This window comes from Colossoma macropomum, unplaced genomic scaffold, assembly GCF_904425465.1.
Source record: "Colossoma macropomum unplaced genomic scaffold, Colossoma_macropomum, whole genome shotgun sequence".
NCBI lineage: Eukaryota > Metazoa > Chordata > Actinopteri > Characiformes > Serrasalmidae > Colossoma > Colossoma macropomum.
In genome coordinates, this window is record NW_023494794.1 from 1148294 (window position 1) to 1174682 (window position 26389).

At 40.5% G+C, this 26389-nt stretch overlaps 1 protein-coding gene across 1 annotated transcript in view; it reads left to right on the top strand.

The window, feature by feature from the left end:
- Window positions 1-4443: 4443 nt before the first annotated feature.
- The window catches only part of rasa4 (RAS p21 protein activator 4), a 39326-nt gene continuing 17380 nt past the window's right edge, over window positions 4444-26389 (top strand). Inside the window, 6 exon segments of the mRNA XM_036579847.1 lie at window positions 4444-4741; window positions 11174-11230; window positions 13355-13468; window positions 13803-13864; window positions 25315-25447; window positions 25880-25961. Of these exon segments, the coding sequence (XP_036435740.1) occupies window positions 4677-4741; window positions 11174-11230; window positions 13355-13468; window positions 13803-13864; window positions 25315-25447; window positions 25880-25961 (513 nt within the window). The 5' untranslated portion in view covers window positions 4444-4676.

The window sequence follows — 26389 nt, forward strand, 5'->3', positions numbered from 1 at the left end:
CTTGATCTTATTAGCACAGTGCTATATATATATATATACACCCCAGTGAGCCAAAATATTTTGATCACTTACAGATGAAGCAAATAGTGTTGATTATCTGGTAACAATGGCATACAGGTGGTTCTCATGGTTGACGCGTTGGATGCGGGAGAAATGGGCAGGTGTGAAGACCTGAGGGATTGACAAGAGCCATATTGTTATGGCCAGACAACTGGGTTGCTACCAGTCAGCAGTGGTAAGTGTCTACCGACAGCAGTCTGAGGAAGGACAAACCATGAACCGGCCAAAGGGTGTTGGGCGCCCAGGCTCATTGATGTGCAAGGGCAACCAAGGCTATCCTGTTCTGACTGACAGAAGGGCTACTGTGGAACAAGTCACAGAGATTTCTAGCAATGGTTACGGGAGGAATGTGTCACAACACATAGTGCAGCAGACCAGTCAGAGTGCTCATGCTAACCTATGTCCACTATAAAAAGTGCCTACAATGGGCATGCGAGCATTGGAACTGGACCTTGGAGCAACAGAAGAAGGTTGCCGGGTCAGATGAGTTCCGTTTTGTGGGCCGTTTACCTGGGGAAGTGATGGCACCAGGATGCACTGTGGGAAGAAGTCAAGCCTGTGGAGAAAGTGTGATGCTCTAGGCAATGTTCTGCTGGGAAATCTTGGGTCCAAGCATTACTGTGGATGTCTATTTGACACGCCAACTATCTAAACATTGTTGCGGACAATGTACACCCCTTCATGGCAGTGGTATTCCTCAATGGCCATTGCCTCTTTCAGCACATTAATGTGCCCTGCCACACAGCACACATTGTTCGGGAATGATTTGAGGAACATGACAAAGAGCTCAAGGTGTTATCCTGGCCTCCAAATTCCCCAGATCTCAATCTGATGGAGCATTCATAGGATGTGCTGGTACAAGAAGTCCAAACTGCGGCAGCTCCACCTCGCAACTTGAAATGTCAGCTGTCATAATGTTTTGGCACACTGTGGCAAAAATCCATATAAAAGGAGTTATTTTTACTGCAGAAGAAGCCAGTTGGAGAAGTAAAATGATGTATTATCATTGCGCAACTTGCAAACTAATTATCATTAATTCTATAGGAAGCTAAATTTGATTCTTTTTGTTTTAAATTGAGTTTTATTAAGAAATAATAACAGCTCTAATCTTAGGGCCCTGCAATTCTTCCTACCTGGAAAAGAAAATATTTCACAGAGCAGCTACCGTATTCCCAGCAGTGCTTTTGATGAAGGCAGCTGGCGGTCATGAAGACCTGGGTAGACTTGCCCTGTAAGTGACCCTTTCAATGGATTTCTCTCGCTCCAACATCCTTGGAAAACCCCTCCGCTGCCACCAAGGAGTGAGTCACTTCTCATTCTTGCCATGATGGAGGCAGACCTCTCGAGAAACCTCAGCTTTAATCCCTTTGTGATTGGCCTGCTGTTGAGAGCTTCCCTCAGAGCACTTCCATTTGAACAATAATTTGGAGGTCCAATGCACATTTATTTCCCTTGTAAGTTTGCAGCCTTCATTTCTTTTTAGATATCTAAAAAAAAGCCTGACCAACTGGCATATTTGTCCTCGACATATGATTTTTTTGTGAGTAATTCAGCACTCTCTTGAGGTCTTATCTTCGTGTAGCCATATGGTTGTGTTGATAAGGCTTTTATATCAAACAAAGCTTTTTGTATGTGAAACATTTCAGCTCTCTTTTGACAGCCTCACTATCAGCACTCTCACCACACACTATATACACACACTAAACTCACACAGCCACACATAGATTTGTCTTCCTGTCTAGGGGAAGTGGGGGTGATGAGGGGGCTGCACAACCCCCCAGATTTTGGAATTGTTTAACTGTGACTGCTAAAAGTAATTTTAAAAATAAGTAAACAATATGGTAAAATGGTTTGGAATTCATATTTTAGTTAATGTATTACTTACAGTCAGGTCCATAAATATTTGGATGTTGACAAAGTTATGTTTTCACCACCACAGTACACACACACACACACACACACACACACAAACACACACACTATATAAGCCGCTTATCTTCCTGGGTCGTGGTGGGTGCTGGAGCTTATCCTAGCGGTCACTGGACAGAAGGCAGGAAACACCCTGGACAGGTCACCAGTCCATCACAGTACCACAATACATTTGAGTTGAAATCAAATAATGAATGATAATGAACATGAGCTCAAAATACAGATTTTCATATTTAATTTGATGGAATTTCCAACCAAATCAGGTTTAGGAATTACAACCAATTTTCATACATTTGGCCATCATGAACACAATATCTGTATCAAAGTCCACAATAAAGAGAGGATTTTACCAGAGTAAAAACTGATGGTTTACCATAGGATGCAAACCATGTATAAGTCTTAAAAAAACAGGAAGACCAGTAAGTAATGGAGGCTATATATGAAAATGGTTGCAATTCCTATACCTGGTGATGGCCAGGATGGGGATTTTCCACTGGCGAGCCAGATGGTTCTCAGAGTTGTACTGTGCCATTCCGCACTGGTGTAGACCTGCGAGACTGGGTACGGTTTCTTTTTCCATCTGTTGTGCTGCCAAATCAGAACCAGGAAATATTGAAAAAACTACAGAAGTGAGTGGCTAACTGCTAACACAATAGCTACATATACACCACCCACCAACTCTCGGCATACTCTCAAGTTCTTTTCCTTCTAAACAGGTATTATTTGAACCTTTCTATCCTTTTGTCACTTCAACGCCAGTCATTCGAAAATTTGCTCAATCATGTATGAGTCTTTATCCACTAAATGGGTGTTTTTAAGCATCGCTAAGAGTACTGCAATGGGAGGCGCAGTGCACTTGTGTTCGCTTAGCCTAGAAGGCTACAGCTTAACACACTACAAAACAGGTTTGATTTTGGCTTTTTGTCAGTCCACTTTGCTCTTGCTGTTGTAAGCTTTTATCATCTATACTTGTGATAGCAGAAAATCAGTTAGTCAAATCGAACCTGTACTTGGCTGTTTGGATCTCTTTAGGTAAGCTAAGTTTGCTTGGAGTGGCTAGCATTAACTTAGCTAGGAAGCTACAGCTCCAAACTCACAGGTTTAATTTTGGCTTTCCCTCTAACACCAGCCATTTGAATTCTTTTCCTCAGATTTAAGTTATTATCATCTAAACCTGAGCCAGTATGCTTTTGTTTGTCGGAAACGAGCCTGTTCTGCGGTGAGCAGAGCTGGCAGCATGCTAGCTAAGCTAATTTTAACCAGCTACTGTCCTGGTTATCAGCGCTGTTTAACATTTAGAAATTGGTGTTAGATTGAAGTTTTGATGTTTATTGAGTGGTTGATTTAAAATCATGCACTGCTTTCATTTACTTGGCGTCCATATGAATGAACTAAACTTATTTGATTAGAGCTTTCCAGCTTGAAATAACACAGGAAGATGTGTTGGCGCAATATCAACATAAACATTGAACCAATTAGCGAGTAGCTACGTTGTTATATCGTCCCACCAAACGGTTTTGTGGCCCCAAGTACGGTTAGCTAACCGTGCCAAAAAAACGTGCTGAGCCCGGTTTCTAAGCGTTCCGTGCCGAATCGTGCCAGTGTGGAAAAGCCATTGGAACGGCCCTCTGTGCTCAGCACCGTTCGGCCCTGCAGCGGAAAAGAGGCCTGATTTTGCACAAAAGCTAGAAACGCATTCATTTTGGACTCGCTCAGCAGCTCCCTCTAGCGTCTTTGAGTGGCCATTCTCTTCACAACGCATTCTCTGGTTTAACCACATTCTGCCACACCTGCTCCGGCTAGTTCTTTAGATGCCCTCGACTGGCTGGGTCAGATGCTTTGGGTAAAAGGGAAGGCATGTTAGATACAGGTTAGATCTAAACTACTAGGACTACTGTCGATTAATCTAACTTGATGTCCAACGTGCTGACACTCAGGAACAGCAGATGACGATGCGATACTTCTCCTAAACACGAGCCTCTCTCTTTTGTCCTTCAGGATAAATTCAAACCAACTCCATTTCCCAGAACATTGTCCTGATCGTTCTGAATAAACAGGCTGACCGAATTTAAAAGCTCTGATTGACAGTCAGTCTTATCTTACTATGCCTGTCTTAATCAAGTCTTCCAGACTTTCCCGTTTACTTGCGCTGTATTACTGAGGCGTTAGTACAAACTGAACGTTGAGATGTGTGATTTCCAGCTGAAGGGCTCGGAGGGCGCGTCACGCCTCGGTTTCACCAATCAAGTGCCGAGATGTCTCAGGCTGCCACACCCCCCAACAAGAAGTCTGCTTGGCGTTATGACTTTTCCCACCTGTTTTCCGGAAATATCCCGCCTTCCGGTATGGGATTGGCTAGTCCGAACAGGCTAGGTAATCTGAGCGCAAGACACGAGTCTCAACCGTCCAATCGAAGCGTAGTGGGCGGGGTTTTCCGGAATACGGGTGTGGAAAAATAATATCGCTTCTCGTCACACACTGTTTCACCGTATGCAGAGGGCAAAATCTGTGCGAGCGAGTCACTGTCACCGGGTTTCTTCACAGACGTTTTTAGAGAATGCGTTGAATTTTCACATATATTTCAGTGCGCAAAACGGATTTTTAAACGTTCATAATGTCAGTTAGAGGCTTCACAGCCGTTATTGAAACGACCAGAACTATAAACGACCGTTAAAAACGACAACGACATGGCTAAACGAAGCACTCTGTTCATTCGAATTGTGGAAGCGAAAAATTTGCCTATTAAGGACATGTAAGTAGTATTTTTGTGTTTTGTGTAATATTTCTCTCGGGATTTCCCATGTCGTGCCACTTTCGGTGGCCCAAGTTGGCCGAGGTTGACTGAATTTCCTCACACACGAAACTACAAACTGAAGAAAATCCGCCAATGTGTGTTAGGAAATGCGAAATTAAATACGAAATGACTGACAGAAAACGTAGAAAAATGAAAAGCAATAGTAGTGTGTAAACTAGTTTGTTGCTAGTGATATTCAATGGGAGGCAAAGGTGAACAAACTCGGCATGTCAGTATTGACCAGTTTGTGAGGTGAATCTTGAAGGGGAACTCCACCCATTTTTCAAAATTTCTGCGTAATTCAGTGGTTGAGACAAACAAAGTCATTTAGAGTGGCTTGATGTGAAGTGTTTCATTTGTAGAGAAACTTGCCGACTCAGATTTCTTTACAGGGGTGGTGATACGAACCAGGGGTCTTGATGTCTACAGCACGAATATATTATATTTACTCTCCAAAGCCACTAATGAACACGTGTCTTCTGAGTTTTTATATGCAATGTCAATAATGGAAAAATAGTGGAAACTCTGAAAAAAATATTCTTTGGGGACTATTTTGCCTTTATGTATCCTTCCACCATGAATAGATCGAAATAAATTGATGAAAATACGTTGTAGGCCAACATTTTATCACAAAACTACTGCAAAACAATGTCTCGGACATCAAGCTGAGTATGTATAATCATTTCATGTAATAACTTGCTGTGAGGGAGATTTTAGAGGCAATAAGCACTTCAGACGTCTGGTTCCTATCAGTATCACTGTGAACAGTTCTGACTCTGTAAATTTCTCTAGAACAAAGCTTTTTTACACCAGACGACTCTGAGTGACTTTGTTTACATCTTAACCATTTAATTATGCAGAAAATTTGAAAAATCAGTGGAGTTCCCCTTTAACAGTCCACGTACATGTAGATTTTTTTATTTTAATTATTTTAAAAGAAAGTCCAGGATTAAAAATTAGAAATTAGAATGAAATCTGGAGAAAGACTGAGCCTCAGGTTTTAAAAATGGCTAAAATGAAAGCAGTAAGCTATTATACGCTGGTCAGTTGCTGGATCATTGTGGCTACGATTTTAATAGCTGCCTCCAGTACAGCTGCTCAGATTTAATATCTGGATTTAATATCTGAAGCGAGCTTCTCTGACTAAGTACCACTTTGAGCTTGAGAAATTAAAGTTAGCAATGCCAGAATCTTTCATTGTTGTTGGGTATGGTCAAGCAGATGTGTCCAGGTCTCTTTTAAGAGGTCTGAAGACGGCTGAGTACAGCATAGTGGATGTGCTTCATTCTGCCTAATGGAGTGCTGTGCACATTTCGTTGAACTGTTTGGTCGTGTCTTTTTTTTATCAGTGTTAATATGTAAGCACATGCCAAGTTTTTGTGTAAACGTTTGCTCCAGGTGACAGATGATGAAGAGTTAAGTATGTTCCTTGGATAACAGTGGCCATTTGTGTTTGGCAGGACTCCGAACCACGCGCCCTCGTCGGAATGAAGTGAGCGCTCCTTGTTCACTCATTCTTGTGGGCTTGAGTTATGAAATCCATGTTTTTCCTCTTTCGCCCACAGCCTTTGTGATTGCGGTAGCCCGGACCGAACTGCACACCCCTGCTGGAATCCTTGTTCACTTTCTCTTGTGGGCATCAGTTATGAAACCCATATTTTTCCTCTTTCGCCCACAGCTTTTGTGACTGCAGCAGCTTGGGGCTGGGCCGCATTTCGTTGGAGGGCCGTTGCGCTGTGTGAGGAAAGAGTAGTTGGTAACACAGCATACGTTAAAACAGGATGAATGGGCAAAATGCTGATTTGATCTGTCCGTGCTCTGCCACAGAATGCCTTCTTTCATAGCAGCTGATGCAAAGTTGGACCGGCTTTGCAGAATGTTGGCAAATATTGCGTTCAACCTAATGAAAGGTGAGGCACACAATTTGGTTTTTGTCAAAATACCTAAATTATTCATGTCTAAACATTGAGTTTAAAATGCTGCGATACTGAGCTGGGAGAATTTGCCACTATACTAAACTGATCTTGATTAAACGACACCTAATCTGTCCTAACAGTATCCATAGAATATAAATATCATTTTAAATGAACATATTTTGGTATTATTACAAAAACTGAGTTGTGTGCTACAATTTCTCATTAGTGAGAGTGAGATTAGTGCCTCACAACAGTACCTGTGGCCCCATGACAGTTCTTTTTAAACTCCCTAAATGGTTTTAGTCCAGGAACTGGGACATGAATCATCGTGGACCTTGAGAATTTCCCTTTTTTTCGTTTGTTTGTTATACATATGTGTGTTTGTGGTGCTAAAGCTAAGGGCCAGATGTCATGTGGAGTGTTTACATTGACACTGTGATGACATTGCCGAGCAGCGACAGATTGCATCCGAGCGTCTTCACCAACAGCTCCACGCTCTGGCTTTCTGGGGAAATAAATATGTCCTCAGTTCAACCACGCCACCCTTTCCATCTGCAAAACGATTGCATGGCACAGGAAAGAGCAGTCGATTTAAAACGGCTAAGTGATCAAAGTCAGGCATTTTTTCTTTATGAGTCATCCTCACAGCAATAGCAATACCAATAATTCATTGCTTTCTGTGAGACGATTTGATTTGAAAATTCAGTTTTGCTTGTATTTTTCAGTGATAGAGACAAGATAATGGAAAAGAAATTGAAACGGTTATTGATTCTATTACCAGAGCACATTTTCAGCCTGGAGTGTTGAAATATAGCTATTTGGCAACTGCAGTTTGCGAACTTCAGTGGGAAGCTGATAGTGTTTCATGACCTGGCAGGATTTGTTGTTAGCTGAAACATCAGACAACACCTGTCTTTTTATTTGCACATACAGCAGCCTGTCAAACAAACTGCCTAGACATAAAACTGAACCGCTTCAGATCTTTTATGAGCAGACAGATCAATTCGTTTTGTAGCTTGTTTGAAAAGTTCAGTGGTTGGCTTTGTTACAGGAAGGGTGGCTGGACAGTGTCATTTCTCAGATGTAACTGTCCAGAAATGCACTCCTAGAGAACCTGCTTACAGAGAGAGAGAGAGAGCGAACGTATTAATAGTGCATGATTCATTGACAGCCAATATATTACTTGCCTATAAATAGGAAAATGACATTATGACTATCAGTCCTGTATTGGAATTAGAAATGATAATTGCAGCTAATCATTTAATGCCCTACTTTTATTTGCACTCACACAGGTGTCGGCAATAGTGGCATGATTTTCTGTTGTTTTCAACTCACTCGAATGGATAGCATAGTGAAAAAACACCACTGACATAGATTATGAAGGTTCTATTCCCTGTTCAGGCAGGAACACCACTGCTTTACGGTTAAGAGTGCTTGATTAAGACTACTAATGCTACCTTCACCTGCCATTGTATGTGGCTGTTGATAAGAGTGGCTTTTTAACATAAGGAAATGTAAATAATTACAATAATCATATCTGATTTTGCTGTGTCAGAGCAGCTAGGCCTGTCACAATTACTACATAACTGCTTAAATGCAGTTATTTTAGATGACTGCAGTTGTTTAAGCTGATTGCAGTTGGGTGTGTTGGGTTGAGACAGTTAAATATAAATAAAAGAAAGCAGTAAATGTATTCATTAAGAAACATCATGATACAAAAAAAATGCTAAGTTTATTTATAAATTTATTTATAAATTTATGAGTTTTAGAAGGCAGTTTGAGTGCAGTGTTTGTTTATTTATTAGCTGTATAGTTAATTCTAATGTTCTAGTCTAGCATTCTAACTGTAACCATAACACTTTTGCAGTACATTAAGCGGTGAAAGGGTCACGCTGCGTTTGTCACACTGCCATGCTGCATTGCTTTGGGTATAAAACAAGCTTGTCTTTTTGTTGCTAATTTTATATTCAGTGAGTGCGTGTACATGCGTGTAATAATCCAATAACTGCAGAAAATCAGGTTTTGTCAGGAATCTGATCAATTTGTTTACATGCACTTAAGTAATCAGATAATGGGGAAACTCCAGGTCTACATGAGTCAATGGAGTCAGGTAATCGGATTTCTGCTTTGCAACCAGCCAATAAACTCACAGAAGAAAACGTGTCGTGAACGTAACTTAAACTCAAACTTCATGCCGTGGCTTTTTAAAAAAACATTGCGCCACTTTACCTGAAAATATGAACATACATCATCTACAAAATAAAGAATAAATACCTCATTTCGTGAAGTGTTTTGCTGCCATCTCGCAGCAACGCTGACTGCTTATTTCCGGTCTGTTTTCGCACATGTAGACTGAAAAATCTGAAAGAAATCTGAGTAAGGGTTTGCATGCACTGAGCAATCTGATTACTGAGCTAAAATCCAGCTCTCTTTATCAGATTTCTTAATCGGATTTCTAGATCGGAGTATGCTGTTTACATGACCATTTGAATAATCAGATAATTGCAGAAATCCGATTGGATTATTGAGTGCATGTAAACGCACTCAGTGACACAGAGTGCAGTACACTAATTACCATTTGTTAGCCTCATGCCAAGATATAGGAATATTTTTTATGAATATAGTATTACAGAAATATGCAAAGTTTTATGGCTCAGCATGTGGCTTTTGAAAATTTGTCGCTGTAACAGCCCTGCTCTCGAGTGCAGGTGGACCCCTCAGAGCACAGTTGGTTTCTCTTTTGTCTGTCTTACAAACAAGATTTTTGCAGTTATATCGCTTATTTATTTATTTACTTATTTATTTAATGTTATTTATAGATTAGTTTATATGTTCTTCACAAAATTGATAAGTTCAAGTTAGAATCATAAAGGATCATGATTCACATTTAATCAGGAATCGTGCAGCCCTATAATGTGAAACATGATCCTTAACGAAAGGATTGTGATTCACATTACAGGGCTGCACGATTCATGATTAAATGTGAATCATGATCCTTTATTGTTATTTACGTAATTGATATGTTCAAGAATTTAAAGTTACAATCATGAAGGATCGTGATTCACATTTAATGAAGAATCGTGCAGCCCTATGAAGACACGTCTTTAGATTTCTGTCATATGTTCACTGAACCTCAGGCATGTATTTTAGTGTGAACTTGTTTTGAAATGAAAAGAAAAAAAGATTGGTTGTCATGGGCCCAGAAGTGCTGTATCCGTGCGTCCCTAGAATGAACGTGTGTTTGTGTATGTGTGTGCGCACGTGTGTCACTGCCTTCGCTATCATCTTTCTGCAGGTGCCGTGCAGATGATGGTACGTGGTTCAACTGCCAAGCCGCGTGGCTGTCTGATGTAGCACCTGATTCTGACAGACCGTTTTTCCCCCCGTACACTGATAACAAAAGGCAAAGATGAATCACCTTATCCACTCGCCCATTCTCCTCTTTATATACACAAACACACACACGCCACTCGTAAAGGCTGCTTCTGCTGCCAGTCATTACTCCCTAGAGGAATTCAAAGGTCTTCATCCTGACAACAGCACTCCCTCTACGTACTCTCATACGATACTTGCTAGTTGTCAGACGCTAGCTGGAATGAAAAGACTGCTACTTCAAGTCCCTAATTACTTTGATTGGGTTTGCTAGCACGCCACTGTCAGAGTGCAAAATAAAAAAGAATATGATGTCTTGAGTGACTGGTATAATAGCACCCAGTATGCAACCCCAACATGACAGACAGTGCCATTTGGACCGTAGCAGACAGGGTGTCTTGTGCAGAAAAAGAATGGCACATGTTGTGACTGGATGAAGGATTTTGGTGACATGCCATGATTAACATCATTGCAGTTCCTTTGCGCTTGAATACTACTGTCATTTTATTGGCATACAAAAAGACAACGTTCGAAGGCTAGACTGTTATTTTGATGATTTCAACATAAGGAACCTCCACTTTTTTTTGAGTACTGTGACATAAAAGCAGATCTCTGACCGAGCAATCAGAAACAGCAGTGTCTGTCTGCTTGCCTGCCTGTCTGTCTGTCTGTCTGGAGTCTCCTTTGAACCGATGCTCTCCAAAGGCTTCACGAGGGACGCCTTCATGTGGGCGTATCCTTTGGCATAGCTTTGACACACCAAAGGATTCACTCCTCTACCTGTGGCATATGGGATGAAAGAGGAACACAACCCAGGAAAGAAAAGAAAATCTCCCTTTTGTGTTAATATTTTCTTTACACGTCACCAAAATCATGGCTGCATATTATCAGCATTCATTTCGTATTCGAGAATTGGCTCGAGAATCTTTGCATATTTGAGCCAGTCTCAGAATTTCAATTAGCGCCTCTTCGCCTGCCGTTCTGATAACTCAAAGCAATGGGACTTGATGACGATCATTGTTTGGGTTAATTAGTTACCTGTATGTAGGAAATAACTTATGCATTGTGTGTAACATATTGCTATTGTTCAATTTTCTCACAGCACCGGGAGCAGTGATCCATACTGCATTGTGCGAATTGATAACGAGGCCATTATAAGGTACAGTATGACTGATTTTCTATTCTCCTTCCACATTCCACTCTGAGCCCATATTAGGTCTCGCAGCTGACCCTGCTTCGTCTCCCTAAGTCGATTACCATAGATTTAACAGGTTTCAAATGAGATTTCCTGCACCAAAGCCCTTTTTCATTCACTCTTCGTAATTGAAATCCTGGTCATTATGTGTGTGAAATAAACTGCTGAAAGCAGCTATGCAGAAAAAAAGCCAAAACGTGCCAGCTGCGTGCTGTGTACTGGGGTGAAATATTGTTTTATTTATCTATTACATCTATTGCTCAGCCCCCTCTCTTGTGCTATGACCACTGGCGCAACCCCCACGAGTCTAAGTGAGTCATGAATTATTCTGAAGCGCGCTGAAAAGTCCATAAAGAGGGCGGCATTGCATCAGTGTCTGTGGCAGATGACTCAAAATGCTACTTGTTTTTATGCACATCAGCATAATATTAATGTCATATACAGGGTTTTACTTAAAATGCGTGCTGGTATGATCACTTTCTTTGGGGAAGTAGGGGCAGTATGTGATAGGAGGACCAAGGGGTTTGTACAAGCTAATCATTATGAAAGTAAATGGGTCATGAGCTAAATGTGCATGTGGATGAGCTAAATCATAGAGTTCCCCTTTATAGAAAACATGGCGTACCAGAAAAAAACCAGTGGTCAACCATTCTGACTTTTTTGCCAGGCCTTTTTGACAAGCCTTCATGTTTGCACACAAGATGTCTTGGACCAGAAAACACACAAAAATACAAGGCTGCCTGGTTAATGTTTCACTTGTTGAATTGTATTCTTGTATGCCTAGTGACAGAATGTTAGCTGACTCAACACGGTGAGTGTCTTATGTTTAGGATCATCCAGTTATTGGTTTCTGTGTGTTGCACACAGAGTTTGGTCAATAGAGGGGCAAGTTATTGCATGCGGAGTTTGTTTTGTCAGACCATGGGCTGTTTGTGGGTTTGCTTGGTTTGTGTCTTGTTGACAGTAAGGATTCAGGGCTGAGCACTGTCATGTGTGCAGGGGATACCAAATACAGCACTGTTCAAACATCAGAGAGCGGCCTTTTATTTGTCATTAGGTAAGTTATTAAGTTATTCATTTTTCAGTGTTGAAAAAAGCATCTGCAGGGATATTCCATGCTTCTTGTAAACCCTTCCACAGTTCCGTTTTAGAGGTTGGTTACAGTTTCTAGATTAAAAATTCAGACTCAGCAAATTCAGACACGGTCCATACAACCATACTCCATGTCTCAGATGTCCAGTTTCAGTATTTTAGTGCAAATTTTATTCTTTTCTTTTTATTTCGTTTTCTCAGTAACAGCTTCTTGACAGTTAAACATCCTTTCAGACCTATAGCGTGGGGTTCTTACAGTGGAAGAATGGACAGAAACAACCTTTGGATTTTTTCATGTCTGAAGTAAGAGTGGAGCTTGATTTTCTCCTCTCTCTCAAAGATGAAAGCTTTAAGTACTGTTTATCTGAAGGTGACAGATAGGAGTCCCATGTTTTCTATGTTGTATAGTAATGTTTTATCTCCAGTTAGTGTTATAGGCATCTGTGTGATTTTCTGTTAATATATGTTTCTGCTTTTTTCTGGCACTGAAAAATGAATAACTTATTTAATGGCCGTTTTTGACTGGAAATGGTTTAAACGAAAGGGTACACATTGCTAACCCTAACCCTAAGGCCTGAGTAAATAAGTTCCATTAACAAGCAAACTAATCTGCAAGCTAAATGTGGGCACAGTTCTTCTCTATATACCTACATAGCGTAAATATTAGTTTCTTGGTAGTTACCTAGTAATTCATAGCAGTTACTGAATAATGAGCGCGCGGTTAAAGGGATTAACAGTCCACAGTGATAACCGTCTCCTGCTAGTCTGAAGGAACTATATGTATTTTTATATACTGTTTCTCTCAAAACACTGATGGCACTAATTATGAAGGAAAGTTTTTTGGAACAAGGTAATGTGTTACAGGTGAAATACTACTATTTTGTCCAGACTAGGTTTCATACATTCTTAACAACCTTAGCATTTTTGAGTGAAATATTTCTTTATCAATGCTTTCTCTGACACTGAGTTCAGTTTTTAAACATCTTCCTCTCTCAGGACAGCAACAATATGGAAGACGCTATCCCCTTTCTGGGGCGAGGAATACAATGTCCATCTCCCACCTTCCTTTCACACCATGTCCCTGCATGTGATGGATGAAGACTCTCTCAGGTCAGGATCTGTCTGTGTGTCACACACGCAGACATCATCATGCTCTTTGCGCCCTACTGTTAAAACAGCTCATTTCTTTCAGCTTGCTCATTCACTTCCCCTCTCATCGTGCTATTTCAAGCTAATGACTTAATATGGTAATTAACGATGCCTCATAGCTAATCAGAGATCCCTATACCGTGTAGACTGTCTAGATATGAATTAATTATGACTAAACCTCCTATTATCCAGAGTGCTCTGACATTGTGCTGTGCAGAATTGTGAATATGGTCACTGATTCAAGCTTGTACTGCATCGTCTTGCTCACACGATTTTTAACCCTTTCTGTTTCCAGCCGTGATGATGTTATCGGCAAGGTTTCCATCAGCAAGGAGGCACTCACTTCCAAACCACAAGGTAAGGCGCTTCCAACAGAGTATCCTCTCTCCTGGGGGTTCCTCTAAGCTGGTATTTGACAAGGGATTGATTTCTAGAGTCAGTTTAGTGTCTCCCACACTGAGTGGGTGAAACCAGGCTTCCAAAGAGTCATCATCACATGGCTCAGTATACTCACATGTACAACCACTGACTACAAAGGCCATAAGTCATAAGACCATGTCTCTTCCTCATTTGGAGTCTGCTGTGATACTTCCTCATCTTTTAATTTGCCAGTGAGTGTGAACTGATAGCTTCTTATATTCTGGTGTCAGTTTGAGCCTTTTATTTTATTCTCATGGAGTCCTTGTGCCACCTTAATCCAGATCATCTACCGTGATAAAAAGGATGCACTGAAGTTGCTCCATTTAATTGTGTAATAATAAACTGCAGTTCTGTGCAAAAGTCAGAGACCACTACTAATTTATTTAATTTCCAGTCAATTCATTTTACAGGGTTAGCAGAAAACCTTTTATTTAACAGAAAATTGTACAGAAGCCTCAGCAACTGAATATAATATCACATTTTTTAGTATTGAGTGTGTCCACTCTTTGCCAATATTACAGCTTTCGTTCTTTGATAGAGACGGTCCAATATCATTCCTTAGTTTTACCGCAACCCTTTGTGTTCGAGTGCCATCTTGCCCCTTGGAGCTGAGTGACAAGGAGTAGTGGTTAAAATCATCACTTATGAAATGGGACAACCCTCAAATAAAAAGAATGTTCTTTCATTAACAGGCTACTAATGGTAGGAGTGGTAAAGTTCAATAGGGAATCATATGCCTTCTTTTGGGGGTGGGGGGGTACAACAGTAATTTATTATCGCCCACCCCTGATTCTTCAGTGATATTAAGCTGAACTCAGCTGTTTGACAGCTTCTCGTTTGAATTTTCCTGTTCCACCTTGAAATGGCATCAGAACTGTTGCACCATTTAAGGTGGAAAAGAAAATTTAGCTAGCTAGCTACCGTGACACTAGCATACTACTAGCGATTTTTTGTGCTTGTTACGATGAAAAGGAACAAAATACATTGAAACGATTATTAAACTTAAAAATATCAGAATTTTTTAACAGAGAAAATACTAACATTTGTGTAACATTGTGTAACATTGTTTCTCTAGTCGCTTGCACAGCCATCTTGCCGGTTTTTCTTTTTCTCATAACACTCCATTTGGAGTGTGCGTCTGAAAAACCTCCATTTGGAGGGGTAGCGTTCAGTGGTAGGGGAAAGGGGTGAAATGGGATTGGGCCTTGGTTTCAGTTTTTCAGAGAAATCTGCAGGGATATTTTTCCACATCTCCAAAATTCAATCTTAGTAATTGGTTGCATTTTCTGCTTCTCACAATCCAAGTAATCCCAAACACATTCAGTGATGCTGAGGTCTGGACTATGGGGTGGCCAGTTACCAGCAGCCTCTTTCTTTGATTTGCAGTTTTTGTTCTTTTGTGTCTGTTTCCTTTCTTCTTGGCAGCTACACATCCTTTCAGACTCATAGTATTGAGTTGTCTCCTCACAGTGGAAGGATGGACAGAAAATCCAGTATTTTTTTCAAATCTGAAGCAAGAATGGAGTTTGATTCTCTGCTCTTTCTCCAAGATGAAAGCTGTTTTGTAGATGGTGTCAGTTTTACCATCAACCAGGTCTTGCATGGTTGTTAGGAGTTCCATTTTCTTTGTATCTTTTAATATTTTTAACTCCAGTTTTGAAATCTCTTGTTTTTTCACCTGTTTTTCTTCAGTTGTCCTCTCCTTTATGCAAGTGTACTGGAAATGAAATAAATAAGTAGTGGTCTCTGACTTTTGCATAGTGCTGAATATTGCATGATTACCAGAAGTAAGTAAACTGAAAGACAAAATGTGTGTTGAAGTAAAACATTTTCTTCATGTGCAAATAGTGCATACATCTGAATCAATTGAATTCAATGTGTTGCTATTTTCACCGTTTTTGTTTCATGTGAGAAGTGCAGGTTTTAGTCATTTATTGCCCTTTCTGAGTCGTCCCCTCCTGAGAGAAGCACACCTCAGACGTGCATAAACATCAACTGATCCTGATCTTGACAGAGTCCCACCAGGGGGCTGTTAGCTGTTGGTGTTGGTGGGCTGACTCATTTAGGGGCAGGGCGCGAGGCTGGAACTGATGTTCAGGAGTCTAAAGAGAGGGGGAACTGAGTCACAGCGCAGTGGGGACGGCCATTATCGTGAGTGGAGGAGAGCCTTACTCACAGCATGCTGGGGGCGATGTCTAGCCTCGCTTGACCCTGCTTCAGACCGTCTGGCCTGCAGGGCAGAGGTCTAGTGCTGGAGAGAATGTCTAAAAGGGTTTGATTTGTTGCTTTTAATAGATTTATTTATATACAATGAATAACAAGGTCTTTAACTACTTTGTACTTACCCGTACCATATACAGTGATGGGAAACAAGTATTCAGATACCTCTGTTTTTGTTATTTAATATAATTCTAGTGCATGTCCAATTCACATTTACACACATTGTCTTTTGACTCTGTACTTATACACAAAAAAGTATATTTTTATATTTATAAGAATACAAAAGACATGTTTAAAAGCAAAATTGATAGAAGTAAATTTAGACATGACATGAATACAATTAGTACTTTTTTGCAAAGATGTTGTTGACAGTTACAGCTTTGAGTTATTAGCTTTTTGCAGCATTGTGGTTCAGAATTGGACCATTCCTCTTGGAAAATCATGCCCAAGGTTATGCAGGCCCTTCGCAATTTTAAAATCCTTCATAAATTTTCAATAAGATTCAAGTCAGGAGATTGACTAGGTCACACACCTTTACCTTCTTTCTGGCTGTATGTTTGTTGTCATTATCTTGTTGAAACATCTCTCTACCCCCAGATTCAGTTTCTCACCCAGTGAGATTGAAATCCTTTAAGTCTCCCGGTACATCATTCCATTCATGCTTCTTTCGATGACATGTACTGGCCCAGTGTTGTTTTGCTGAGAAGCAGCCCTGTATCATGATGCTCCCACCCCCACACTTCACTGTAAATTGAGTGGATTGTTGGAACAGATATGGTGCAGTTCATTGCCTATTGTTCTCTGTGTGACCGTCATTCCTGCAACTCTTTATAATTGACTGCTGTTCCTTATCATTAGTCAGTATCATCAGATCGCATTGTGAAATATTTTGTGGAGCACCTCTCTGGGGACAATTCATTGTGGTTGCGCTTGCATAGTATTGGACCAGTTGTACTGACAGGCATGTTTAAGGTCTTTACTATGGCTCTGTAGCTTTTTCCATTTAAGTGTCTTTTAGGAACTTTAGAAAGAGCATTCATCTTTAACATGATTGTTTAGTGACACCACACCATCTTTTAAGCCATTTATCCTTCTGGGGGGGGGGCTGGAGCCTATCTCAGCAGCCATTGGGTGGAAGGCAGGATACACCCTGGACAGGTCACCAGTCCATCGCAGGGCAGGACATATGCACTGGAAGTATAATAATAACAAAAACCAAAGTGTCTGAATACCTGTTTCCCCTCATTGTAGGTATACTGTGCATATTACTGACTAGAGCACACCTGTAGCTGCCACCTTGTCCATCAATGGAAAGAGACCATCATGTGACTACAGCTGACCAGTTATTATTTAGGTTTTGGACCATTCTCAGCATCACAGTGACAATGACATGGTAGTGGCGTCAGACACAGTTAAGCAAAGTAACTGGCAACTCAGTAAATTGTAACTTATTATTATTTATGTCTATATAGAAGGTTTTTTGCAAGTCAATCTGTGTTCAGGCTGTTGTTGTTGTTTCTTGTTTGTTCACTCTAAATGTTATCCCTTATCATGACCATTGTAAATGTAATGGAAACCACAGGCTGTTAGTGCATTAGCCCTGACAGTGCATTTAGGCTACAGACATTTACGGGCGGTGTGCTCTCTGTCTATCCTCTCTCTACTCTTTCTCTCTGTAGCCTCTGCCTCTCTCAGTCTCTCTCTCTCTCTCTCTCTCTCTCTCTCCATGGAGAGCAAACAGCTTTTGTGTGCTCGTTGTCTCCGAAGGCGCGCCAGTACCATTTAGCGAGCAGGCCGTGTTGCGGAGGGCACTGAAATAGCAGCGCGCTCCCCATGCTGCCGGGGTTGACAGGGTGTGAATGCATCGCTCAGCTGGAGGCTAGCGCACGAGGTGACTGGTCCTGCGCTCCAGAAATCTAACCTTGAGAGAAGCGAGACCTGAGTCGCACATCTGTACATACACCCAGACACCCACTGCAGGGGAACGAGGAAAAGGCTTTGTCTGACAGCATTCAGCACGGAGGTGACAAAGCGGCTCAGCTAATAGCATATGCTGGCAGCAGGTTTTTGCCACATGTCGTGACGCTGTGGAAACACAGAGGTGGCCAGTGGTCTAGCTTACCTGGCAGTTTTTGACAACAGTCTGACATCATTTGTTACAACATGCAATGGCCAGGCTGCGGATGGAAAGAGCAGTAGTAATGAAAGAGGATGTGTTAGAGGAGCATGATGCAAGTGTGGTAAAATAATAATGATGATATTGGATGAGGCATGAGGAGCAAAAAGGAAGAGGTAGACACAAGTGTCTCATAGTTCTAGGCAGGTCTGAGTCATTGCTGGTAACTCAGAGATTGGCATTGTTAAAGACTTTGAGTAATACCAGCCATAGTCCTGGCTCTAGTCACGTTACACCTAGGGCTGTCACGATTACCTAATTTAAAAAATAATAGTTGTTTAAAAGTTGTCTTCACACCAGGTGGACGAACCCATTTATATACACATAATGCTATATGTTCTGCGTTGTTTTAAAGACTTCCTTGTTTATGTTTTCTTATATATTTTTTTAACCCTTTAAGGCCGACACAAAAACGTGATTTCTGCTACTGAGTCTACGCTGCTGTCTTAATAAAGCAGTTTCCCAGTGCACTTTCTCTGTGTAAAGATGTGAGCTAACAAAGCTGAAAATGTATTTAGTTTTATTAAGCTTGTTTAAAAAACTAATTTTTTGATCAAGCAAACTTATGAATATGAACAAAAGGCACAGATCAGTCACGTTTTATTCTGAATAAACAAATCAATAATATGTCCTTACGGATCTGAACAGTACTCTAAATGAGCTCAGGCGTTCGCTCGGAGAAAATCACGGTGCACCTAAGAATAAAGAAGCCTTGTGCATAATTTATACAGTAATTGAAAACACGGTAGCACGCAGAAAGCGATGATTCCACATGTTGATACATTTCACTGTGGCCCAAGTAGATTCACTGTAACTCCTGTGGTGGCAAGTTCTAGTTAAAGACATCTTTTTTAAGGCTCCCTAGTTTCCAGTAAATTATTTTGGAGTCTTTGGATCTTTGGTTATTGTACAGTTAAGCCTGTTTTTGTATTATTTGCCCTCTGATTGTATTATTTGAAACCCTGATTACTCAGTAAATCTTCAAAATAATCAGTAGGTCACTCAGTTACTGATATAATCAATAGTGACAGCCTTACTTCTATTTGGCTAAAAATTCTGCCACAGGTAGAGGAGTGAAAAATAAACACTGAGCGTTTATCAATGTGTCCACCGTGTGTTTGGCAGGTGTAGTAGCTGATCTGGGATCGGTAGCTCAAGGCTGACTGACCTTGGGACATGAAAAAGGGGTCTTGGCCAGTGGACAGCCTGTTTGAAGCAGGCACATTGACTCTTTAAAGGTTATCCCCTAGTGTTTTATGTGTGTGGTTGCATGTGTGAGGGCAACACTTCCTGCAGACCTTTTAAAGCTTCATAGCTTCACAGCTACTGACTGTCATGTAGTGTTGTGACTGCTATGCTTTGAAGAATGTGGAATTTCTTGAAGGGTCTTTTATTCTGTGACATTTCTTTGGGCCGTTTCAGTATGACTGTCACGTTCTCGCCTGCCGCTGCAATTGCGTAATCTAATTTTTGTCCGTGTGGTCCGGTGGGCCAGATTGCGAAGAGGGCTATCACAGAGCCTGTCTGGCGGTTATTATAGTGATTTTCAATCCAATTTCCCTCGCTCGCTTCAACACAGCACATAGTAACAAACAGTGTTTTGCCGTGTTTTCCCAGAAGATGGTGGTCTAGATTAAATTCATTTTCTCTTCTCGCTACTGCATTTTTGTGTGTCCAAGATATACTTTTTGGATGCCATAGGGAAGTAATGTCAGACAAACCTCAATGGCAGGTAATTGACTAAATTTGCTAAAAAAAATTGCTGAGCTCATTAGGGCTGGGCAGGTCAAAGCATAATACTTAACCTGCCATTTCATCAAAAACACCCCAGAGTGATACGTGGAAACACAAAGAAACTAAGTGGCAAAGTTTTGCCCGGCCTGGGCTTCTTTATTTTTGGGTTACTCAGTGGAGCGATAAGGTAATAATGGGCCCTCACAAGGCTCACTCTGGAATACTAATGGGGCAAAGAAAACACTTCAGCAAACCTTTCCACTGCATTAAACAAGAGTCTGGGTTGATGACAGCTGATGGATCTCTATAGGCATTTAGGCTGAATCCAGAATAGCCCCTCTATTATATAGTAACATGTAGTGCCTTATGTAGAGTGTCAAAGGCATGAACCAGTGCCTTTTGCATTAAGCATTTGATTTTAACTTGACTTGGCAGTGTGGGGGGGGTGGCGCTGCTTGATTAACTACTCAAACTAGCTCCAGCTTGAATCAGAGGTTGAATCAGAGATTCAAGAGAAATTTTGGTCAGCTGTCTTGCAGGTTAAGTATTCTTCTGAACCATTTTATCACACGTTAGTCAAAACATACACTCAAAAAATTAAACAAGGGACTTACAGACTGAAAATGTGTTGAAAATAAATATGTTTACATTTTTATGGTGAGGTAACAAAGCCCATACATGCTGGTTCTGTTCGAACACAAATGTGTAGGAGAATTAAATTTTGTTCATACGACATGCATGCACAATTTATTTTTTTTAATTCTCTCTGCAAAATAGGCAAGCTGTACCGTCCACACTTTCCGGTGCATCTACTTTTCATTGTTTTACTTTCAGTACACAGTATGGTTAAAAAAGTTGACAAAGCTTCACACTTGTTTCTCAGCATCTTTGCTGCGTATTCAGGATTCAGCCATATTGTTTTGAATGAAGTGGCTATATTGGACGTCTTTCATTCACAGACCTGGGTTTTTTTTTTTGTGTACAGTGTAATCATCCATGTTGGGGCATGTTGATGGGATTTTCATTTAGTGTGAGCATATAAGTCTTATGTTATGGCTAAGGATTCGTAACGATTTCAATCCAATATGAGAAAAACAAAACAGTGATGTTGGGTGTCGCTGATTCACCCTTTGGTGTTTTCTGAGCATCTTTTGTTCACTATCTTTCATGGAAATGTCAGTGATGAAAACTGGTATCTGGGTACATCCTATCCAAGGAAAGTGGGTGGCGATGAGGAGGGGATTGTGGTTTTTGAGGCTTATTAAATAGAGGGCTGGTGCCAATCTGAGCTAGGCCAGTCTGTGCAGTATATTATTAGAGCTCCGAATCAAGACAGTTTAACGTGTAAAATAATAAAATAGCAAAAACTGAATTGAATCTCAATTCAATCAATTCTGATCTCAGAAGTGAAAATCGCATCCTGAATAAATGTGTATTGATACATTGCTGGCTTTGACCATACGTGATTGTTAATTGAAATGTGGGGTGTGACAAGATATAAAAAACTGTACCATAAATGTCTGACTTAACCGGTTCTTACAAACATCATTGGTATTTCCTAGATACCTGTCTTCTTACTTTGATATGTCAACTAAAGTGGAAGCATCTTGAAGCACACAAACATTTCTGGCTGATTGATTGGTCTTGTTTCTTGATTTGGATGATTGTGTTTCTAAGCGAAGAGCAACAGTTTATATTTCCTTTACCCTTTCTTTTGCAATTCCCCAAAGGAAAATTTTATTGCTCAGTTGTTGATCTTTGATGGCTTAAGAGACTGAAATTCCACAGGGGAAATTGTATTAGACAAAAAAGAGAGATGAGTTACTTCTGGCCTAGATAGAAGTCCTGTTGGTTGTTCTCAGCATCAAAACTGAGAAGGTGCCTGGTCTTGGATGACAAATGATTGAATTCCTGTCTTTAGTTTAGCTGCAGATAAACATGGGTCTTACTATTCTTGGCGAATTTGAGCACAACGTGTGACCTGATTGAGATCTCTAGTGAAACTCAAGAGGAGACACGTAAGATAACTGGGGTCTGCAGGAGAATTAATTAGAAGTCTCATTTGACGTTCGGTTTGATCTCATTGTCTAGAAGAAACTACATAGATATCAAAGAGGTCTCTTTTTGATTTTTCTTTCTTAGGAGTCATTCTTTCTGCAGAGTTTTATTCAGAGGTGTCTGCTCTGCCTTGATCCTGATGTAGTTAAGGCTTCTACGTGTGATAATGCATTGCCGAATCCTGCAGGTCTACGATCAGGTTAAGCTGCAGAAAAAGCTTTGAGGCCGTTAATTCTATTACACTAAGCTTCTTAAAGCCAGAGGGACAGAGGAAGGATATGATATGTCAGATTTATCCTGCCTCTCCTGTTTGTACTGTATACTGTGTGCACATGTCTATATGTACTGTTAAAAGGCGTGTATTTACTGTTTATATAATCCACATTTACATTGACACTGTACAGCGCCCAGCATTATTCCTCACACCCTTGGACAAAGCTATGAAAAAACATTGTCATTTATCTGTCGATTACCACCTTGAACTTATGTGGAAAATATTAGAAAAAATTTAATTTAAATTATTTGAAAAAAAAAATCCATATCTTATACATTGACATATGCTATATGTTCGAATGTTTGTTAATAAACAAACTAATTGGTGAATTCAGCTCATTTAAGGTGCACCTACTGCTGACACAGGTGTTCAGCTGTGCACACACAGCACGTATAATCTCCATAGAAAAGCATTACCAATAAATGCCCTGAAGTGGGCTAGAGGGGTTTAAAGCTCCCCAGCAGTGGAACTGCATTCTGTGGAGTGATAGAATTACCTTCAGATACCTTTGGGATGAGTTTACAGTGGTGTTTGAGATCCAGATCATCCAGCATCAGTACCTGACTTCACCAAAGCTCTTTAAGCTGAATGCAGTCAAATCCCCAGAGCACTGTTCCAATGTGTAGTTTAAAGCCTTTCCAGAAGTTGTTTAACACTAAGCACAATAACTTACTATCTTACACAATTACTGTGCTATCTTACTATCTTAAAGTGGTCATCCATGAAGATAGAAACGAGGTGACATATTGGTCAAACACCCTAAGCCATCCATCAGCATGGGGAAAACATAGATCTCTCTTCACTATTAGGGTAACAGTTCAGAAGTCCCAAACTACTGGGTCTCTGATGAACCTGCCTATAAGAGGATAAATAACAAACGTGTTTTGCCCCGGCACGTAAACCGAAAGGATGGTTTATGAGGCAAAACCTTTTCCAAAGATCTCACTCCAACGACTACAGGAGTTAGTTTAACTTGACAGTTGGTTGCATCCTTAAAACAAAGTCCACAACCATTCGATGCCAATGAATCAGTTGAAAGCCTTGCCAGAAAAGAGCCTCTGCTGCCGCCATTATCAAAACGCTCAAGTACATAATTGGTACTTTGATTGGAACCAGCTTCTAAGGTCTGCTGAGACAAAAACAAAGCTCTTTAGGAACAAACACCAAAAATGGCTCCAGTGTTTGTTGTGAAAAGAGTCAAGGTCTTGCTCTTAATCTTGGATGACAAACGATTGAATTCCTGTCTTTAGTTCAGCTGCAGATAAACATGGGTCTTATTATCTTGGCAGATTTGAGCACAATGTGTGACTTTATTGAGAGCACTACTAAAACTCTAGAGGAGATGCGCGAGATGACTGGGGTCTGAAAAGAGTCAAGGTCTTGCAGAGCATAATCTGATCCCTGCTGTGAAGTAGGTTGGAGAATCTGTAATGTTGTGGGGCTGTGGTAATCTTGTTAGGATATATGACATCATGGACTCACGATCAAATGCTATGTGGTTTTAGATCAAAATCCAGCTGCAGCTGCCAGGAGGCTCACACTTGGTCATGGTTGGATCGTCCAGCAGGACAGTGATCCAAAGCAAGCTCCAAATCTACACAAAAGTAGTTTACTGAACACAGATTTGAAGATTGCAATGTTTTGACCACAACACTAATGCAAACCTGTAAAGTCAAAGACCTGTGGACTGAAGAAAAGCATAATAAAGCATTTAAATCTCAGCCAACATTATAAGAGTGCTGTTATCTTGTCAAAGGGGGAGGGCAGGGGGTACTAAAGACAGGGGTGCCAATAATTCTTTGAAAACTTTGACTTGACTGAAAGATTAGGTTTCTTTCCTGTGTTCACTGTAAGTTTAAGCGGATGAACACCATGGACTTCTTAGTCATTAACGGTGCTAAAAACTCTGGAGAACCTGTAGACTATTTCTGCAGTTGAAAGCGTAGATAATTATTCAAAAAAGCCTGGTTTTAACTTGATGTTCTCAAATTTTTGACTGATAGTGTGTGAATAAATATAAATGCATGGGGAAGTGTTTATCCAGTTCATGGAAAGCAGTTGTACACATTCTGTGAATTGGGACCCTTGACTATTTCTCCTTTCAAGAATGGATGTGTTTTGTGTGCATAATGTATTTTGTAGCAGTTTATTGTGATTTCAGAATATAACTCTATGTGAATGACTTTATATGAATGTTTTTTCATCTGGAGTTTCTGTTATTTTGTATGTATGTGTTTGTATTATGTTTATATTTGAATTGTGTGTATGATGTCTGGAAGATTTGTCTCTCAGGCTGCTAGACAGTGACGCATGCATCATCATTCCAGAAAACACATTTCCACTGCTCCGCAGTCGGTGTGCCAGTGTGCTTTACACCACTTCAGCTGATGTTTGGCATTGTGCATAGTGATCTTTGGCTTGTGTGCAGCTGCTCGGCCATGGAAACCCATTTTATGAGGCTGCCAACGCACAGTTGTGATGCAACAGGCCTTTTTTATGAGCTACAGCACTCGGTGGTCCTGCTCTGTTAGTTTATGTGGTCTGCTGCTTCGTGACTGAGCTGTTGTTGCTCCTAAACGCTTCTATTTAACAATAGCAGTACTTACAGCTGAACAGGGCAGACCTAGCAGGGCATAAATCTCACAAACTGACTTGTGGCAAAGATGTCGTCCTATGACAGTGCTGCACGTAACGTCAATGAGTATGACCCATTCTGCTGCCAGTGTTTGTCTATGGAGTTTGCATGGCTATGTGCTTGATTCATACACCTGTTAGCAATGAAACACCTGAGCTCAATAATTAGCACTGGTGTCCACATACTTTTGGCTGTTAACTGTATATGTGTGTATGTTGTATGTATGTGTATGTTCATCACATTTCTGCACAGGACGAGCATTTATAGCTGTTTCTTTTTGCCATGTGTAGGTCTGGATTGCTGGATGAACCTGACTGAGATAGATCCAGACGAGGAGGTTCAAGGGGAAATTCACTTGCAGATATCTCTGCTGGGGGACGGGGATGTTCCACACAAACTGCGCTGCAGAGTCCTTGAGGCCAGGTGAGAGGCTTAGAAAACACATTAGAACTGAATTTCCAACTGAAGAAAAAAAACCCTGTTGGTGCACAAACCAAACCATGTTGACTGTTGAAAAAAAGAATCATTAATAATTGTGTATTTCTTCAATAACATACACTTCTGGAGAGAGAATACAGACAGTGTTTTTATTAGTGTTACTATAATGTAGAAAAATTAAGGAATGCTGTGTGAGACCTTTCAAAGTCATGGGAATCTGTCTAATGTTGGTTTAATCTCCAAATATGGTATCCTTAACCAGCAAATCTTATTTTATGCATGAGGTTTTGACCTGAGTGTTGGATATAGAAAAAAAACACTGCACTGGTCTAAAAATAACACTGGCTCTAAGAGACATTTTTTATATGTTTAGATCAGTTCACTGTCTTACTCATCTGTTTTGGTTTCGCTTTCTAGAGATCTTGCCAAAAAAGACCGCAACGGAGCTTCAGATCCATTCGTCAGAGTCAGATACAATGGGAAAAGCCATGAGAGCGCAGTAAGCAAATTGTTCCTTTGCTTTCTTTTCACAGCTAAATTTTGACGTTGATTAGCACTTTCTCGCTGCCACTGTCTTGGAATATTTCAAATCAGATTATTACGTCTAGGTAGTTAATGTGTTCTATTAATCAGCAAATCTGGACTGTAATGTGCTCACCTCCCAGGACACAGATTAATCATATTCTTGACCTAAATTTACACTGCCAAAGAACATAACTCAAAGAATAAACAGAAACGGGATCAGTTAGTATGATCTCATTTATATAATGCTTCCCTCAACTAGCTTCAGTGATTCACCATCGCAGATTCCTCTTAAAGCCTAGGCTTAAAATCTGTCTGGCAAGCTTGACTGTAATTGACTTTGAGTCACACTGTGATGGATTGTGAGTTAGCATGTTCTTTGCTAACTACTGTTGTAATCAAGAT